Below are 20,353 nucleotides of genomic sequence, written 5' to 3'. Positions count from 1 at the left end.
ATAGAAGAGGATTTTTTAGAACAAGTTCTGTTGTGCCAGAGGTGTGGGAGTGCTTTTGTCTCATGTCAAGCCTAAGGAAAGAGGCTTAAGAGGTACCACTCATAATTTTCAGTTTGCATCTCTTGGAATGCTGGGGACACAGAGGACTGACATCTAGCTCATTTGTGATAAGGGGCCATAGAACAGCATAGCTGTTCTATGCAGAAGTTGTCATACTGAAGATAATCTGTCATACTGAAGATAATCTGTCCTTCCGCTATTTGTTGAGGCAGAGAATACTTGAGTTTTTCCAGGGGCCAGATTAGGGTCACATGTGAGAGTCTTCTCCTTCCAGCTCAAGTAGGCATCTGGAGGGGTACGGGTCCCGGTAGAATAAAGGCATGTGAGGTGTACTGAGAAAAGTTGTGAGCAACCAGTTTGAGCACATGTTTCCACCCAATTCAAGGGGACTGCAAATGGGACCCTTAGTGATTAAGAATTATCCCCACTGCAACCCTTCTCCCTGCCCCCTTTACATTTCTGATCCCCTTTACTTTGCTTAACTTTTTTCCTAGCATGTAACTGCTAACATATCATGCAAGTTATATATTAGTTGTCTTTATTTATTGTCTTGACTGTAATATCCATAAAGGCAGGGATCTTCATATATGTTGTTCACTGATATATCCCAATCACCAGAATAATATTTGGCTCATGATAGGTAGTAAAAAAATGCTTGTTGAATTTGAATATGAATTGAATTGGTATTTTCAAAAACAATGAAACAGTCCATACAAGTAAGCATTAAATACCTCCCATTCCCAGAGCCCCAGGGTGAGAGCCTAGTGATTTAACAGCAGTCAAGTCCAGCATTTGCTCTTCTGACCTCCCTCTTCTGTTTACTCTGTGACACTGAACTACAATTCTGGAGAGGCCAGAGGTAGTCTAGTCAGTGGGCAACTAGAAATAAAAACTCAGAAAGAGTTAATAGAGAGGAAACCAACCCTTTTCCCCAGTATAGGTAACCTGCCCAAGGAACATCTGAGGTGAAAAGGGAGTAAAGCTTTAATTATAAATAAAATTCAGTTTTATTATTAGCATTACCAATACTACACTGGACTGAACATAAAAAATCAAATGGCTCAGAAACAAGGAATGACCGGAAGAATGTTTGGTTACCTTAAGTTGACCTCAAAAGTCATGGGGGCTGCAGAAGGTTTCATCCAAATGCCTTGAGGATTTTGAAGGGGTTAATTTCTGATTATATTCCACCAGCTCTGCTTCTTTGACAAACCAAGCACATTGCTGTGTTTAATGCACTCATTTTCTTTTCCGCACTTAATAGCACATTCCCTCCTGTCAAAATCCTGAACATCCTTTAAATGGGCTTGTTGGGATTGTTTCTTCTCCAGTATCACAGGCAATTCAAGTCCAAAGCCAATATCCAATAACACTCATTTCCAGCATGTAATAAAGTATGTGACACATATTAAGCACTTCATAAATGTTTGATGAGTGAAGGAATGAATAAATGATAGGACTTCTTGAGATCAGAAGCCTTTTGAGCAGTAGGAGGGACAAGCTGTTCATTCTAAAGTATGTGGGAATTAAAATTATGTAAGTAAAATGAGTGGGTGCATGTCATTTACTGAATACCCAGTAAAGTTCCAACCAATTTTTCTTCAATGAATGAATGCTAATGTAAACGAATGTGTGAAAAATGGCTACATATATATAGGCAAGGTTAAAAGAAAAAACACAATTTTGTTGGTTTGTTTATTCATCTGTATGTTAATAAAATGATTTGTACATTGGTCCTCATTTTTTTTTTCTTTCCAGGTGATCCTTGTATTTGTACTAAGCATTGGGTCTCTTATAATCTATTTCATCAACTCTTCTGAGTGAGTAAAATCCCCAGTCACCCTTGTCCTCTCTGTCAGTAGATTGCCAACTAATTTGGAATTTTCTGTCAGGAGTAATGCTTACCATGTTTTTAGACATAGACACACACAACCTCATAAAAAAGGATAAGTGTTCCCCCCCTGCCCCAAGAAGTACTACACCCAATTCCACAAAAAAAAATGCATAAATTTCCCTGGTATCCTATCATCGTGCATTGGTAGTGGCTGGGATTCTGTACACAGGTCTATTCTAGAATCTCTGAGACTGGAAACCTCCAGCTGTGGTCTCCATCCTTGGACCCTTGGTCTCCACTTAGTAGGGTGTTCTATGACTTTGGAGTCCCTAAGTGTTGGAACAGAAGTTCTGTAGTTGTTTCAGGGTTTCTCATAGGTTTCAAACAACTTTGGATGGTTTTGAGAAAGGAAAATGCTAGACCTCACCTGGGATAAAGGAGCACATTATTGTCTGCTCTTCTCTAAAGCCATTCTCTTCTTCTATGCCCAAGTTAGAATGGTTTTTTGGACACAACCCAATCTAATCACACTGATCAGCTGGGAATTACATTGGATTTCCAGCTGAAGTAAAATTGGGATTACAGGGCTACTCAAGTCAGGCAATTTTAGAAAGCCTAGGGAAAATAGCACCCTTTGTTTTGTGAACTCCTTACTGATCTTTTAGGAAATCACCCTTAAATTTGGGTTCAGATCAATCCATTTGACTTAGAGTAGCTCTGTATCAGAGGGGTACAGAAGCCAAAATGTCCTGGCTGGGTAGATGGTTTTGCAAATCAAGAAGAGCTACATAATCGCTATGCCTCTGAATCCTCATTGGTAAGGCAGAAATTGAACCAGTAAGCTCTATGAAAGGAAGAACAGGTAACTATCCTGTTACGTTCAGCTCCATGTGCAGTCCGTGGTTTTGTTTGTGCATACTTCTCCTTCCAAGAGAAAAGTAATTCCTTATGATGTGAATTTAATTGTCTTGGATTAACCACTCATGTGAATAAATAGAACATTGACTACTCTTTCTCTTCATTTGATCTTGTATAGTCAGAGCTTTTAAAATGTACATTTTATACATTGCTCTTGTTTCTTTTCCAGCCCTGTTGGAAGCTGTTCTTCATATGAAGACAAAACCATCCCTATTGATTTGACTTTCAATATGTTCTTTAGTTTCTATTTTGGGTTGAGAGTAAGTATCTATGGAAAGTGGGAGTAAACAGATGAACACAACAGGTGCAACCCAAAGAGGTCTGTATGTGCCTTAGTTGTACAATCTGCCTATGTGTTCAGGCTCTAAAACTAGAGGGTCTGTGCCCTAAATTGTCCAATGTATAAAGAGGCATGAAAACTTTCTCTTGCTCTTGAAACTGTATCTAGGCAAAAATCCCAATGCACATGAAAATGATTCGTTTTTAAATATCATCACCCTGTCACACTATTCTTATTGGTTTCCCACCCACCACTGAGAAAGCTTTACTAATAACCACAGGCTAGCAAACCTGAGTAATAGCCTCTGAAAATGTCACTGGTTCCACTGATGCCAATGATGGCATATGTGACATAAAACTGTACAAAATCCTTGTATATCTTTGTTTCATTTTTGTTACACTTATTTATTAAATAGTTCTCCCATTCCACAGGTATTTATTGACGATCCATCCTAGATCTAGATTTCATTATATTTATCCATCCCTTGTTTATGGAAGACTGTATGTGTGTGTATATATATGTGTGTGTATGTATATGTGTACATACACGTGTATATATGTATGTATATGTGTATATATACATTTATAATGTCTGTGTGTGTATATGATCTGTATTTTTATGACCTTCCTTCAAAACTTAAACCACACTGATCATCAGCATCTTTTTATAGTAATCTCCCTTGGAAATGCTTACTTTCTTTTTTTTATTTAAAGATTTTATTTATTTATTTGACAGAGAGAGACAGCCAGCGAGAGAGGGAACACAAGCAGGGGGAGTGGGAGAGGAAGAAGCAGGCTCCTAGTGGAGGAGACTGATGTGGGACTCGATCCCAGAGAACCGGGATCACGCCCTGAGCCGAAGGCAGACGCTTAACGACTGCACCACCCAGGCGCCCCGGAAATGCTTACTTTCTTAATCTAAATAGGGAAGCTCAGATACAGGGCCTGGCCAGCCAAGCTTCTAGATAGTTGTACTTTTTCCACTGAAGGCCATCCTAAATCTTCACTGGTCACAAATAGGAGACTCACAAATAGGAGGCTTTATCTACATAATTATATACATCAGAAAGTTCCAGGAGCAGCAGGAAGGTCAAAGTGTTTATTCTGAAGTGTGAGAATTAAGACCTGGTGAGTAAAATGGGTTCACGTACATTTATTAAACACCCACTACAGTTACTGTCCTTATATGTAATTAATATATATGTATATCTATACTAATATATATTTATGTATATAGCTATCTAAGTATACGTATGTATATGTATATGTATGTATGTTTATAATAGAATGAGATCAAAGCTTTGGCGCATGAGTGAAATGTAGCTGAACGAAGCCACTCTTATGTTCATTTTAAAATTGTCAAGGGTAACAGAATTTGGAGTCTTGTTTTTCTATTTCATAGTTTGTGGCAGCTGATGACAAGATCAAGTTCTGGGTGGAGATGAATTCCATTGTAGACATCTTTACCATTCCACCAACCTTTATTTCTTATTATTTGAAGAGTAATTGGCTAGGTAAGTGTGTTGTGGGAATCGGGAGCAAACTCTATTAAAAAAAAAAAATCCTCCACGTTCACTCGTAAGTATCCTTCATTTTCCTTTAAAGCCTAAATGCCATTTTAAAAATTTCTGGTCATGATTATATGGTTTTGTAATATATTTTCAGAACTTATTATTTTTTTTTAACCTCAGTACATGATGCAGAGTAGGTGACCGTGGTTGTTACTGTTTAGGGACTGGCTCATCCACAGCCTGAGAGGCGAGGCCCAAACATCCCAGCCCCCTGCAGCACCTTTATGCTGGAATCCCACATGGGCTGGAAGAGATGAAAAGTCTCCCTGGGTCTTTAAAAGCTCTAGATCATCTATCTGGACAGGCTATGACATGTTAGAGATTTATTTAATTAATTATCTTGTCTGTGATGTGGATGAATGGACAGTGCGTGAGCATTATGTGGCTTTTATCAGTTTTTATGGAATTTTTTATTATCATCTATTACCTATCAAATATTCCTTGCCGTCCCAAGTCTCAAACTACGTAGAGCAAAACATCATGAGAAAACTGAGGAGCAGATCGTAGAGGTTCTGTAGTCAGGAGTTTAAGTGGTTTATAAATAACTGACTGCCTGTTCTAAAGAGGAGTTCAATAGAGTAAAGTGTTGAGTAGTGTTTATTCCCCTTGAGCCATGCCTCCGCATGCTTTCTATTATTAGCTCAACAGCCCTACGAAGTAGGTGCTTATAATTCCCATTTTGCAGATGAGGAACTAGGGAAGTTAAGGGAACTGCTTTAGATTACACCAGCTGTTTAGTGTCAGGGCCAGGATTTGAACTAGAGTTCATGCTCTTAAACCTGTGCTGTGTTGTATTGTATCTGAGCATCTCCGGGAGAGGAAGAGTATAAATAGTCCCAATTGTGTTATAACACAGAGCACTCCCTGAAGTGACCCTCTCCTTTTGGCAGATTTCTCCTTTTGCTTGCTTTGTAGGTTTACGGTTCTTACGAGCTTTGCGCCTACTAGAACTCCCTCAAATCCTGCAAATTCTCCAAGCCATCAGAACCAGGTAAATGCTAGCCTTGACTCCAGTCCTGCTTACTTGCTGGTTTGGATTAGGAAATTAAAATGTAAACCGAACCTTCAGCTCATTTCCCATCAGAAGGTGCAAATCCCAGGAAACGCCTTAGCTCCCAAAATACTATCCACTCACTCACTCCCATTGTATTATCATGTGCTGGCGGAGAAGTTTGCCATCACTTGAAAGAGTTTGTTTCTTCTTTGTGTTGCAGAGCTACAGTCTGCAGGTCCATTTAGACTTTAATTCTGCCTCTCCCCTCAAAAAAAAATTTAAAATAAAAATATTTCAGGGGTGGGGCGCCTGGGTGGCGCAGTCGTTAAGCGTCTGCCTTCTCCTCAGGGCGTGATCCCGGCGTTCTGGGATCGAGCCCCATGTCAGGCTCCTCTGCTGGGAGACTGCTTCTTCCTCTCCCACTCCCCCTGCTTATGTTCCCTCTCTCACTGGCTGTCTCTCTCTCTGTCAAATAAATAAAATCTTTAAAAAAAATATTTCAGGGGCTTTGGTTCTACACACTGAATCACATCTCGTCTGTCTAGGAATATAAAACCAATTTCTCTGAGCATGTGGTACCCAGGAGCAGCCGTGAAATTGCTTACAAAAATAGAGCCACCCAAATGTCTCAAAAAAAAAAAAATACAAACTACCTTGAGCAGCCATACTTCTAAAGTTTTAAGCAGTTTGGTTTAACGTTACCCACTGAAAATCTCCATGTCTGTATGTTCTCCCTAGAAGCATCAAATTTTATAGGCCAGGTGGATTTTACTGCTAAGTGTTCCTGCGTTATGGAGCAGTAGGAACTAGGCTGTTCTTGTGTAACAGGTGTCCCTACCTGAAAACCATTGAGATTTCAGCTAAACTCTAGACCTTTACTTAGGAAATAGGAGCTTGTCTGATCCCCTTCACTCAAAGATCCTGGTAGGAGTTTAGCAATGTAAGACATTTCTGTGATCTGCTCAAAATACCACTTTGCAAACCCATTCTCGGGATTCGTAGGATGCTCCACTTTGTACCGTTACTTTAGACAATGTAAAAATCTATCAAATTTATTTTATGATGATACACATATATTTTAAAGGCAATATACTATCAGGCTAGTGGATGTCATAGTAACGTGTAAAGTTCTTGAACAAGTGTCTGGGCATCTCAGACTCTGATGTGTATACGCATCAAGCAGAGAATGCAGATCCATAATCAGGGGTGGGCTCTGGGATCCTGCGTTTCTAATAATGCTCCCAGCTAAGTGTACTCTTGCTTCTGTCACAGAAGAGTAGCCAGATTTCAGAGGACAGGGTATTATGTTTTTCTGGAACCTGTCAGAACCCAACAAGACAACAGTTTCTTGTCTTTCTTCCTCTAGCAATGCAGTGAAGTTTTCCAAACTGTTATCAATAGTGCTCAGTACCTGGTTCACAGCTGCAGGATTCATTCACCTGGTAAGCATCTCATCAAACTCTCTAATCTTGCTGGTCAGCATGAACATCTTTTCTTTTAACAGTGTTATATGCAAGTAATGAATCATGGAACATTACATCAAAAACTAGGGATGTACTGTATGGTGACTAACATAACAATAAAAAATTATTATAAAGTAAAAAAAAAATGCAGGCAAACCTTCTGAACTCCTGTCTCACTGTGTGAGGTTTATCATTTTACTTCCCCTTTGTGGGTCTTCTGCAACCCCGTATTTTTCACAAATACATGTTTCCTGCACTCAAGGTATCTATGTTCCTTCTTTTAACTTTCAAAACTTGCTCTCAGGAAAGGATCTAACAAGCTTACCCTTCAAAAGAATAAGCAATAGGTGAATCTTTTTTGCTATGTCATCATAGAGGTCTCAGCATTTTACAAAAGAATAAAAAGTCAAAGAAATGCAGGCAGTGAGAGATTTTCACACTGATGAAGCTGGAGAGTTGTGGGAGAGGAACTGGTGAGTTGCAAAGGAGAGCTTTGAGGCTTTCTTAGTTCTCCTGAAATCAATCTGCATTTATAGCTGCCTCCTTGCCTGTAGGAAAGGCTCATTCTTATCTCACATAATCGGCATTATTATAAATAGATTGCAACAAATAAGGAACAGACTCTTGGACTTTATTGCTTGAGGACAGTTGAGGAGCAGTCATTAAAAATGCAGAAATTGAAATAGCATCTTAAAAGTGGAGGTCTTTGAGAAAAGCAAAGCAAAACAAAAAATACAGCAGGCATCTTTTCCCTTCAGTCCTTCTTTCAAAATTAAGTAAAACATTAACAATAAAAAAGAAAAAAAATTGAAGTTACCATCTTCAGCTGACAAGCAAAATGTCAAACACCAAATGCAAACCATGATATGAACCTTTAAGAAATCTGAAACCAGCCTCATCCCTCCTCAGTCCTCAAGCAGGAGAGAAATTGTCCTGAGAGAAGATCACAGCAGTACAGGCAGATTCTGGTTCTAGAGGATTGCACCTGGGTGCATGGGTCTGCCATGGGAGCAGCAGTCATCAGTGTCCTCCAGAAAACCTGTCGGTCATCGCAGAATGGTAGGCAAGAGAGTGCTACAGGAGAAACCATGGTAACGGGACTTTTTCATCTCCAGTAGCAGTTACAGTGAAGGGCTCTTAGGCTGAATGTGGCCTATCAGCATATTTTATTTGACCTAATTTGTTTGTATTTTCTCTTCTGTTTTTTTATTTCTTGCTCACTTTTATGGCGAGCTCACATAAAAGCTCAGATTTCTGGATTCTTTGGGGAAATACAAAGTTCTGGCAATCCACTCTGTCAAGACCAACAACAGTCCTAGTTGAAGACTAGCTGCTCCCTATTAATAGCATGTGCTCTTGGGTTGGACAGTTTCCACCAGGCTCACTTGAATGAAAGTCTCTTGCTTGACCTTTCTAAGCATATGAACATGTGCCCTTGTTAGGCATCTAGTCACCCAGGTGAGGAGACCTCCAATGAAGGTTGCATGCAGAGAAAGAGGGAGAAGCATCCAGATGGCTTGTGATGTAAGGGGGTCCACTGTAAGTCACTCCCAACATCTGTTGAAAACCTAGAAGAGCTAGATCCCAGAGCAAAGAAAATGGCAGATTTTCTTGGGGGAGGATATTTGAAATGACAAACCAAAATGAAAGCTATAATTGTCCCAGCTCACCATCTTCACATAAATTTATTGGCCTTCAGCTGAAAGTTGATACCATTGAAAGGTGAGTATTAACCAGAAAGTAACCAGGATGGTGCTCTTGCTTAAATTCTACCAAAAATAGCAAGGGGGTATGGTGGAGAACAGAGAGACATCAGTATAACAACAGTTCTGGGGCTCCTGGGTGGCTCAGTCGTTACGCGTCTGCCTTTGGCTCAGGGCATGATCCCGGTGTTCTGGGATAGAGCCCCGCATCAGGCTCCTCTGCTGGGAGCCTGCTTCTTCTTCTCCCACTCCCCCTGCTTGTGTTCCCTCTCTTGCTGGCTGTCTCTCTCTCTGTCAAATAAATAAATAAAATCTTAAAAAAAAAAAAGCAGTTCTTTAATGTAACAGAAGAATAACAATTACAAGAGAATTTATCCAAGGAAACAAAGGAAAAGTTAAGAAACCAAACACATCCGTATTTGAGAAAAAAAATGCAAATAAAAGGCTTTAAAAACTAAAAATACGAATTCAAAGAAAATACATAAGGTTTGAAATAAAGGATTATTAATCAGTACCAGGAGTTGGAAAAATGGGCTGAATGATATCAGAGAAAAAGAGAAAAGTATTATGAGAGCTGAACACTATGTTAGAGGGAACCAAAATGTAATCAATGTGACAGGAACATGTTCAGGAACATGGTGGACAGGATTGTGGCGAAAACACTGACATGGAAAAGAACAAAGGTATTCCAAGCAATGTCAATTGAACAGACTATAAAAATAGTGTTCCTGAGGAAAAGGACATAACAAATGTCACCAGAAAAATGCTTTATAATAAAGTCTTGAATCTGTGGGTTAAAGGGTATACTGTATCCCAGGAAAAATGACCCTAAGTTATATATTCCAGCCATATTCTGGAGCAGTTTACTGACCTTCAAGGATAAGGAGAGAATCCAAGCAGAAGAAAGCAAAGTCTATATAAGGGGGAGACATGAAACCAGCCTCAGATTTCTTGTCAATATCAGTCAATACCAAAGATGATAGAGTAAGGTCTACAAAGTTGTGTGAAAGTATAGCCCATCCTGTCATTTTAAGTACTCGAGACAATAGCACCCATGAGTCCCTTTTAAAAATGTACCTTGATTCCAAATCATATAAATAAATAAATAAATAAATAAATACATAAATACATAAATAAATAAATTAAAATGTATCTTGATGGTAAAATCCAACCACATAGGAGATGAATTAAAACCAGGAGCTCAGGAGAGAAGAAACAATGATATAAAGTCGTGGTGGAGATTATTGAATGAATTAGAAGTAGACGAAGCTATAACTGAGGGAATTACGGCTGCAGACTACACGCACATGTACAATATAAAGATAACATAACTCATGGGAATGGTGGTGAGGTAAGAGGAGGTGGGAGAGCATCCTTGAGTCGTCCTCTATAGCATTTCTCATCCAAAGTTGAACAACGTGAAGTTTTGAAACATAGCATTTTGGTTTTGAAAGGTGGAGTTAAAAATAGAAAATAATTCAGTATCTTGACATTGGTCCATAATCCTTTACCTTAACTTAGCTTATTTCCCATCTGGGACTGATGGGTCTCTGCTCACATGGTTAGAAGGAATAGCAGAGTGGACAAGTAGGCCAGCAGGAGGCTGCCAGATGTGAGAGAGGTGCTGGGAGGGAAAGAGGGGAGAAGGTGAAACACTAAATACTCCCAAAGAGAGTGAGCTAAACCTTAAAGTGTGATTTACCTTGTGAAGGAGATTTCGAGGTTGAAATAAATTTACTTTTCATTTATATAAAATGTTGTGCCAGGATAGGATTGAATCCCTGTCCTGAGATGATGCTATAAAAGACACTATGGGGTTTTAGCTTGAAACTATCTCAAGCAACTCTTTAATATATATATGGCTTAAATACATATATATATATAACTTAATCTGAGTGGTTTAAACTGGTTTCCTTATAATATACTAGTCTCAGAAAACAGTGAAGACTCCAGAAATTAGTGGAAGTAGATTAGTAGACTTTGCAACAAAATCCACTGCCAGCCATGGGAGTTAAATATAGATGTACAATCCCTTTCTTATTTCAGAGTAGGGTATTATAGGAGTCCATACCCTTAACCTACTCAACAAATTTAAGAAACGTCACTTTTAGGGGTACCTGCGTGGCTGTCAGTTAAGTGTCTCACTTCAGTTCAGGTCATGATCTCAGGGTCCTGGGATCAAGCCCCATGTTGGGCTCCCCACTGAGTGGGGAGTCTGCCACTCCCTTTCCCTCTGCCCCTCCCCCATTTCTGCTTGTGCACTCTCTCAAATAAATAAATAAAATCTTTAAAAAAAAAAAACTTAAGGTCACTTTTAAAAAGTGATCAAATACCCAATCGAACAATGTTATTTCTATTTCTATTTTTGTTTCAGTTTTTAACACTGAAACAAAAAACCTACTTTCCTCAGGCATCTCCAACATTTTATCATTTTTGTGCTAAATAAAAACGGAAAACAGGAAATATGTCAGCTATTTGGGGAAAAAAAGTCAAAAATGGAAAAAGTTGTATAATTATACAATTGTTATATATGATATATATCAAATTTATAAGTTTATATACTACAAATATGAAGTATAGTGCCATTGCCTAAGTTACTCATTTTATTTAATATAAAAAAGATAATCTAATAAATTTAGTTTTCTTAAAATATGAAGACTTCTGGAGAAATCAGAGGAAATACTCTTCAGAGTTTTTTTTTTAATCACTGAAAAGATTTTTTTTTTTTTTGGAGGTGGGGAATAACCTGCAAAACTTGTTTGTTTGCTTTTCCTTGGACACTAGCCTTCATGTGCTTAAGCTCATTGAAATGAAGTGCTCATGTAAGTGCTGCTTCTTTTTTTTCTAAGTGCTTCTTTTTTAATGATAATCCTGAGCTAGTGGAAAATAAGAATAAATAATCATTGCTCCATCTGAGAGCCTTTGGAGTCTCATGACTCTTGGATGCGACGATTTGCCCAAATGAAGAGAGAGAGATGGGCAGCCAGTCCCCTGGTGGAACACTCCAAATGTGGGGTCAAGCTCCATGTCACCTCAGAGTTCAGCAGTAATCACAGTGAAGGAACACAAGGCTTCACAATCACTACCCACACTTTGCAAACCCTTTAGTGCCACCTGGGAATCACTTAATACTTCATTTGGATTGAACTAAGTGAAACTAGTCCAGTGTTTTGCCTATTCTTTATAAACTTTCCCTTGGATTCCATTCAAAGACCTTTCCTGAATCTCCTCTCTTTGGACAGGTGGAAAATTCTGGTGATCCCTGGCTCAAAGGTAGAAATTCACAGAATATATCATATTTTGAGTCTATTTACCTGGTCATGGCAACAACGTCAACTGTTGGCTTTGGAGATGTGGTAGCCAAGACATCCCTAGGACGGACCTTCATCATGTTTTTCACTCTGGGGAGTTTGGTGAAGAATATTTTTAATATCTTTGAATATAGCTACATAAAGCAAAAACATGTAGTTAATGGTGAGAAATAGAACGATATAGGTTTGAGAGTGAATGTTGCATTATTCAGAGTAGGTGTCGAATGAAAATGGGAAGATATTTAGAGCCCGTATTTTCCAAACTGCATCCCCTGGAGTGCATGACATAGTTGCTTGATGGCCAAAGATGAGGATGGCAGACGAAGGAGAGTAGACTTTCCTTTATTTACTCTATATTGAATTGAGCAACCCTATATTCCTTTATCTTTGGCCATCAGACTAAAGTCTTTCTTCCAAAGAGGAAGAAGGTCATTTGAGATTTGATTTGAAGAAAATTCTCTTCTTTCTAGACCAAATGTGTAAGCTCTCTCTGAACTAGCATTCTATTTCAGATATGTGAACATCTGTACTTGGTTCAGGAGTGTGTCATGGACAAAGGAAACCTCCTTTTCTTTTAGTGACTTTAATTTCAATCCCTTAAAAACCATTAACAGAATTCTCCACTCCACCTTGCTGATATTCCTCTGTCCATATTGTTACATCCCCTCATTTTATTCATTTTTCCTGAACCCCTCTCTGTCCCACATGCTTTATTTTTTTCTAAGGCCTTAAGGAGTACCAAATCAAAGAGTCAGAAAGACAGTTAGATGTGACTAGGGGACAAAATGGGCAGGAAGGTTGCCTTACTGCTTGTCTTTGCTTTCATCATTTTGAATGCTGTAAAGCATTTTATTTGATTTAAACCAAATCCAAAGGTTGAAGTAAGAAAGAAAAATTGTCTGCCTTTTAAAAACAGTTCCATAGTCACACCCCTCCTAAATAAGAGAAAGTTTTATGTACCTTCTTTCTCCTTAATAGCCTCAGAATTTTGGACTACCCTTGAAAATAAAGGCACCTAAGATTTTATTTGCTAATCATTTTAGATCCTATTTGCGAATTATGTCCCTGAAATGGTGGAACTTTTTGCTAACAAGAGGAAATATACCAGTTCCTATGAAGTAGTCAAAGGGAAAAAGTAAGTATGGCTTTCAAGTATAATTTCTACAGTTTGAGAAATCCTACTAGTCACATATCCCTTTCTAAATACCTATTGCCTGGCTTAGGTGAATATATTGGCGAGGCCCTTCATTCAGCGAAGAGGGTTGTGCTAAAATAAATACTATAAGAAGATATTTGCTCTTTAGTAATCACTGCTGTGTAGATGCTTAGCCCTTAGTAAATCAACTAAAGTGACAGATAATGTTGTCATTCCCTGTCAAATATTGATTGTGGCAATATTTCTACATCTCTTATCACTAACTCTTCTCTTAATCTATTACCAACTGTTGTATTCATTTTAATCATGTGGTTAACTTATGGCTAACTTCACATAATGGATCAAATTAAAGCCACTAAAATAATGACTTCAATTCTGTTGTCTTAGCCAAAATCTCCCTATGCCACATGGGGTCTCATTCACGGGCAGAGTTTTGCTAGCGAGAAGAGCAATTTCCACATCTACAACACTTCGTAGATCACCTGTTTTGTCCATGTTACAGCCACCTGTTCTAGAAGCGAAACAGAGTTGGCATTGTTTTTTTACCCTATTTCTCTGTGATGTGTTACTTCAGTTTCTATTATGGTTTTCACATCTAAGAAGGAGAGAATGGATTGGAGATCTTAAATTTGAAGCGTTTCGTTTTTATTTAGTCTCCATCTGCTCTAGAGGAGATAGGTACAGTGAAGAGAAACTCTCTTGGAGTGGTCTCAGCACAATTGGATGAAAACCAAGACTGACCTAGGAGTCTGAAGGGGAAAGTAAAAAATAAATAAAATAATAATAATAATGAAATGAGCGAAAAAAAATATTGAAAATAGTGAAATGAACTAGATAAGCCAAAGCCTGATCCAATTTATTGCAGGAAAGAGATGCGGAACACATGCCAAAGTAGCCCAAAAGGTCTGGAAAATTTAAGGTTAAGTGAACGTACACTTTCAGTTTCCTTCAATGAGTAATAGAGGAAAAAATAGCTTCTTTGAATGCATGAAACCCTAGGAAAGTGACAGCTGTTTTTCACTGTAAAAGTTACGTGCATAGATTTTTGTACCTGTCCTAAATGTCTCTCCATTGGACTCACTTTTTTGTGGGGACAAGATAATTTTTGATGTGGAAGATAAACCAGAATAACCTAGAAGGTACTGCCATCTCTGCCATACTGTTTGACTCTGAGAAAATCAGTGAACTATGCTGAGCCTCTGTTGTTGCTTTGAAAAAAAAGACAGATCAGCTAATGAGGAATCAGGTGAAAAAAAATCAAGTGACTTAACACATGCACCAGTCCATTATAAATTATAATAACTATGAAAAACATAGCGATTATGGTAGTTATTATTGTATTCCTGAAAAGCTATATGTAATTCATATGTTTGGATTCATACCCAACATGGGATGAATTAGGACTACAGAAGTTTGATGTCTCTTCTCTTTATTGGAAATGCAATCTTCAGTGTTTCTGTTTTTAAGATCTGGGTAATTCAAATAGCAGATTGATTTAAAATTAAGTTTAAGCAAATTGTCCATCTCTAAATCTTGACAGGAAGATACTTCTGTTCCTCAGATGAGCCACCTCACCTAGTCTTGCCCCCTAGGTTCATCGTGGTCTGTGGAAACATTACAGTTGACAGTGTGACTGCTTTCCTGAGGAATTTTCTCCGCCATAAGTCAGGGCAAATCAATATCGAGATTGTTTTTCTGGGAGAGTAAGTATGGTTCATGGGTTCTAAATTAATCCTTGTAATATGCGTGCATTTTTAATGGAAGAAAATGACCCTTGCAATAGTCATAGAAAAATTAGGAAATGGTAATAATTAAAAGAAAAGGCAATCTTAAAAACCGGTTAATCTGATAGAATATTTTCGAATATATCTTGCCTGATATTTTTCTGTATATGTCCTAACACTGTTTAAAAGAGTTCCCATCATTTAGGAAAGTGTTCCATATTTTTTATTATTACATACGACCATCATTTTGTGCACAAGTCTGGTAGACTTTATACTTGTTATTCTGTTAATTCTCAGAATTGGAAGTGTGAGTTCAAACAGATGCAGAAAGGATTGTTATTGATGAGGTTTTTGTTCTATGAAGCTTACATTTCCGCAGGTAGGGTCCAGGTCAGCTATTTGGTGAAAATGCATAATTAGTACAAAAAGATTTTTAAATAGACAAATGGTTTCCTTGTTTTATTTTACAATTTTGGTTCATAGTGAGATTGAACAATTTTTATATGTTTCGATGGTTTCCTTTTTGCTTTTTCTTCCTACAATTTTGTTTCCTAGTGAGACTGAACAATTTTTGTATGTTTGACTATTTTTTGATGAATGAAAGAATTTGTCTTTTCATTCCTATCTTCTTCTCCATGAGGATGGTCATCTGTTGCTTTACTGACTTCTAAGCAGCCTTAATATATTTTGATACTAGCCTTTTTGTGTCGCGTGTTGTAAATATTTTTCTCTCTTTGCTTTTGTCTGTGTGTGCACATGCTTTTATTTTAATACAGAGCATTGGATTTACATGCACTATAATCCATCAACTCTTTCATTTTGGCATCTGGCTTTTGTGGCATTTTTTGGCCTCTCTGTTCTAGAATTAAGCAAATATTCCTCTGGCGTTTTTATGTTTTCATATTGAATTATTTTATATTTAAGCTGTCTGGAATTGATTTTGTGAAAAGTGTAGTGAACTAGCTTCTTCATTTTGCCTAAAAGGCTCATCAGTCATCCACACGTCGCTAAATAAGTCAGACATATTCGAAATGACATTTTGATCTTATACAGCATTGAATACAGGGTCACTTCAACCTTCACCCATTTTATAGTTAACACTTTGTATTTTTTAGATTAGGGCATGCCTAGTCCACTGTAACTTAGGCTCTCATGTATGAGATGACAAGCATTTTGAACTCCTTCTTGGTGCTATTGATGGACAGCCAACAGTTCTGTTTCACTATCGTTGCATGCCTGTCTTCTCAGTAATTTGTATATTGCTTGAATCCTTATTTTAAAAAATAGTAAAAAAAAAAAGTGTGAAAATTTTCATAAGGAGCTAATAATTATAATCCAGTTGAGACAAAAAAGAAATCATTAGATGTATTTACTGCTGTATTTTCATGAACTAATGTAGGTTATTATAGGTACTTGTCCAGAGAATGAATGAAATTTTTTAAATGATATAAAATTCATCTAGAATTTTTCCAATTACCTATAATTTCTGATGCCTCTAAAATTTATGTCCTCTGCCAGACATTCTCTGTGGCTCTGTATTCACAAACTAATTGCTTACTGGATATTTCCATTCCAGTGTTTCAAAGGCCCCTCAGATTTAACATTTTTAAAAGTAAACTCATGATCTTATGTCCCTCTCTCCAGCTAACAAGGCAAATAAAAAAGTATATAAAGGAAAGAAAGCAAACAGCATTTTCTATCTCAGTAAATGGGATGTTATCAGTGTAGTTCCTTAAAACAGAAAATGAAGCATTGTGTTTGCTACTCCTCTCCCTCAAATCCTATGTGCACTTTCATCAGTATCGTCAATTTTGTCTCCTTAATAAATACTAATTCTGTTTCTACCACTTCATCTTCACTATCACAACCCTATTCAAAGTTAAGATTTTGTCTCTCCTTAGCTTCTAAAAAGGCCACTTTACTGATTTGTGCTTTTTTCTCAGAAGCTCTTCTCCTACTGTTATATGATCAATTTATTTTTACCCTTCAGCAACTCAGAGTCCCCCCACACCCCCAATTCAAGCTCTTAATTAGTGTCTTCTAATCCTCCTTTCTCACTGCTCCATTATATTTCCTTTAAAACAATGATCATGATCTGCAATTGTGGTAGATTTTTCTTTAACATAACTATTAACATTTCCTCCCCTGGCTGTGTATTCCTATCGCTCCTCTCAATAAAAGGTGGAGTCTCTTCCTCTTCCCCTTTGAATCTGCGCTGGCCAATGACTTGATTTGATAAATTGAATGCCACAGAGGTGACACTTTGCTGGTTGCAGGCCTAGCCTTTAAGAGGATCGATAGTTTCAACTTTCACTGTGTTGGAGTGTAAAGAGTCAGAGTAGCTCGCTGGGGAGAAGGTCCAACTAGCTGTCAGCTGCTCCAGTCACATAAGTGAAATAATAGTCATGCGGGTAAAGTCATTTTGGACATTCCAGCTCTCAGTCAAGCTCCCTGATGAATGTACCCCAATGAATGGCCACAGTCAACACGGTATGGAACAGAAGAATTGCCTTGCTGAGACAGCCAGCCCACAAAATCTTGAGAAATAATATATTGTTGTTGTTTTAGATCAGTACATTCCAGAACGGTTTGTTCTGTGGAAAGGGATAATTGATACAAAATGTGGTCCTGGAAGTGGGCTGCTATCATAAAAAAAGCCAAAATGTGGCTTTCTCCTTGGAACGGGTGGTAGGCAGAGGCTAGACGGGTTGCATGGAGACTCTTACTAGAGGCTGGAAAAACAAGTGAAGAACACTGCCATTGGGTATGGAAAGAACAGCACAATTTTGGTAACAATGTCACGCAAAATAATATGATAGATAGGAAATGTACCGAGTAAGAATGCGAAGGTGGCTAAGAAAATTTCCTGAAAGAATGTTAGGTGTCATTTGCTTTAAGTATAATCATGTATGATGGGATATTGTAAGAAAATGGAGGTAAAAAAGAAACTCTTTAGTTTTTAAGCAGAACTTAAAGAAAATATAGAAGGCTCAGAACAGTCTCTCCAGCTGGCCAAAACATGTCGGAGGTAAATTACCTCAGGGGGGAAAAAATCAAAATGTGACCTCAAGGTCAAAGGGTAGGATCTAATCAAGGAGGCAGCTGTAAGATCTTTTGTTAAGACCTCAGAAAAATTTAAGGTGGTGACTTGTAGATGCTCCTTTTAGGCAGGCAAAGGGCTTCGAAGAAGCTGAAGGACATTCTTCCCAGAATTCGGACTTTCTCAAAGTAGAGATCTGTCTCCAAAGGAATCCAAAAGATACGAGTTTGGGGGCATGCACTTGAATAACACTTACAGAAAGTCATCAATGCTTTAAAGAAAATTTTACTGCTAAATTAACTGTCAGCTTGGAGTAAAAGGGACAGAGAGACTTCACAATGGAAACAAATGCCTCTTGGCCCCCAACCCAGCGTAGGCAGGAATTAGGCTGAGAAAGCTACTCAGGGGCAAACATGGGCCATTTATTAGGAAAACAGAAGATGACTCATAGGGTCAGAGGGCAGAGATAAGAATTGAGAAAAACAATGGTCTGGCTCATGAGAGCAGAACTGGGCCCTAATCAAAAACATGCTCTGCACTCTGAGTCAGGGGGGGCATGATAATATGTGCTCAGATAGATTTCACAGCTTCAGTGGACCAGTGATTTCTATGTGCCATCTATTACCACCCCAGTGTCTTTTGGTTGGGAGTGTCTGTTGCAGTTTTCCTATCCCTGCCTCATCTTGGTATGCTGGGTGTTGAGCTGGAGACGACTTGTCTACCTAGGTCATAGGTCATCAGATGAGGAGAAGCTGTGCCTGAGGAGCCCCATCCACATCTAGACTTGACGTAGATGACAAGATCCAGGACTTTAAGCTGATGCTTTAAAGAGATAAAATTTTAGGAAAAGAAAGTGAGAATATTTTGTACAGGGGAGGGAGGTGAATTCTTGTGGTAGATTGTTTTTAGAAGATGACTACCAGGATTCCTCCCAGTTGTTGACACATGTTCTACTCCTCCAACAAAAGTGGAGTCTGTTCTCCCTTCTGTTGAAACTGGACTGCCTCTTAACTCATTTTAACCAATAAAGTACACATGAGTGGCTGGGCCAGTTATGGGCCCAGCCCTCAAGAGGTCTGGCAGCTTCTGCTTCTAGTCTCTTGGAGCCCTGAAGCACTATAGAAGAAGCTCACCTACTCTGATGGAGAGGAGGCCCAACTGGGTGCCAGCTCCTTCAGCTAGCCCAGTTGAGGCAATAGACATATAGGTGATGCTATCTTGGATGTCCTAGCCCACTAAAGCTCTCAGCTAAATGCAGACATAGGAGTGACTCCAACAAAACCACATGGAGCAGAAAAGTCACCCATCCGAGCCAAATCAAACCAAAGAATTTCAAGAAATAATAATTTGTTATTTCAAGCCACAAAGATATTGCAAAATTTTAAGGAAAAATAGATACCTGATAGATAAATTGTTACTTTCCTTTCTTTGGTTACCTGTTATTTAAGAAAAAAAATTCCGAGATATTATGATATAAATTGTCATAAAGACGAAATATTAATTTATATTCCTGTATATCAGGGTACTTAGTGGCATGCAACAAAAACTACTTATGGCTAAATTAAGCAGAAAGAAATGTATAAATAGATGTTATGCAGCCCTCAAAACTTCCAGAAGAGTCAGATAACTAGGCTTAGAGAATATACAACATAAAACAGTAATAATGTGATATTTATTTTACGTATATTTATATTTCCAGGTACTTGATTTTTTCTGATATTATTGGAAATACTGTCTCATTAGTTACTTTTTCTAGTTGTTTGCTTTTGGTATAAAACACGGAATTGACATTTGCATATTAATCTTCTATCTATCTATATTACTAAATTTCTCCATTACTTAAATCTTTTTTTGTAGTGTTGTTAGGGGTTTCTATGTAAATAATAGCTTCAAATAAAGACGGTTATTTCCTCCTTTCCAATCCTTCTATGTACAGTTTATTTTATTTTCTTATTGTACTTGATGAGACATCAAATATAACATTAGCAAAAAAAGTGGCGATATCTTTTCTTTCTCATTTCAAAGAAAATTTTTCTAATATTTTGTCATTAAGGACATCCTTTATTTTAAAGATATTCCTTATTGGGTTAGGAGTATTTTCTTCTATACCTCATATACCATGAGCTGTGTTTCTTAACTGTGAAATATATTTTTATCACCATCTTTTCTGTATCTGAGATGACTCTCTCTATATATTTTTTTTTACTTTCAATTTGTTATTGTGCTAAATTACATTAATAGTTTTGGAATTACGGTTAGTTTGGTTTTGTAGTATTAGCTGAAGACTATTCCCTCCTTTT

The 20,353-nt window shown here is 37.9% G+C and overlaps 1 protein-coding gene across 1 annotated transcript in view; it reads left to right on the top strand.

Moving 5' to 3' along the window:
* Nucleotides 1-20,353, top strand: part of KCNU1 (potassium calcium-activated channel subfamily U member 1) — a 143,030-nt gene that overhangs the window by 17,993 nt on the left and 104,684 nt on the right. Inside the window, 8 exon segments of the mRNA XM_002917235.4 lie at nt 1,819-1,880; nt 2,982-3,072; nt 4,494-4,605; nt 5,578-5,653; nt 7,023-7,098; nt 12,065-12,235; nt 13,177-13,268; nt 14,882-14,992. Coding sequence (XP_002917281.1) covers nt 1,819-1,880; nt 2,982-3,072; nt 4,494-4,605; nt 5,578-5,653; nt 7,023-7,098; nt 12,065-12,235; nt 13,177-13,268; nt 14,882-14,992 — 791 coding nt within the window.

This window comes from Ailuropoda melanoleuca, chromosome 18, assembly GCF_002007445.2.
Source record: "Ailuropoda melanoleuca isolate Jingjing chromosome 18, ASM200744v2, whole genome shotgun sequence".
Lineage (NCBI taxonomy): Eukaryota > Metazoa > Chordata > Mammalia > Carnivora > Ursidae > Ailuropoda > Ailuropoda melanoleuca.
Note: the sequence above shows the minus strand (reverse complement) of the source record. Positions and strands in the feature narration are given on the sequence as shown.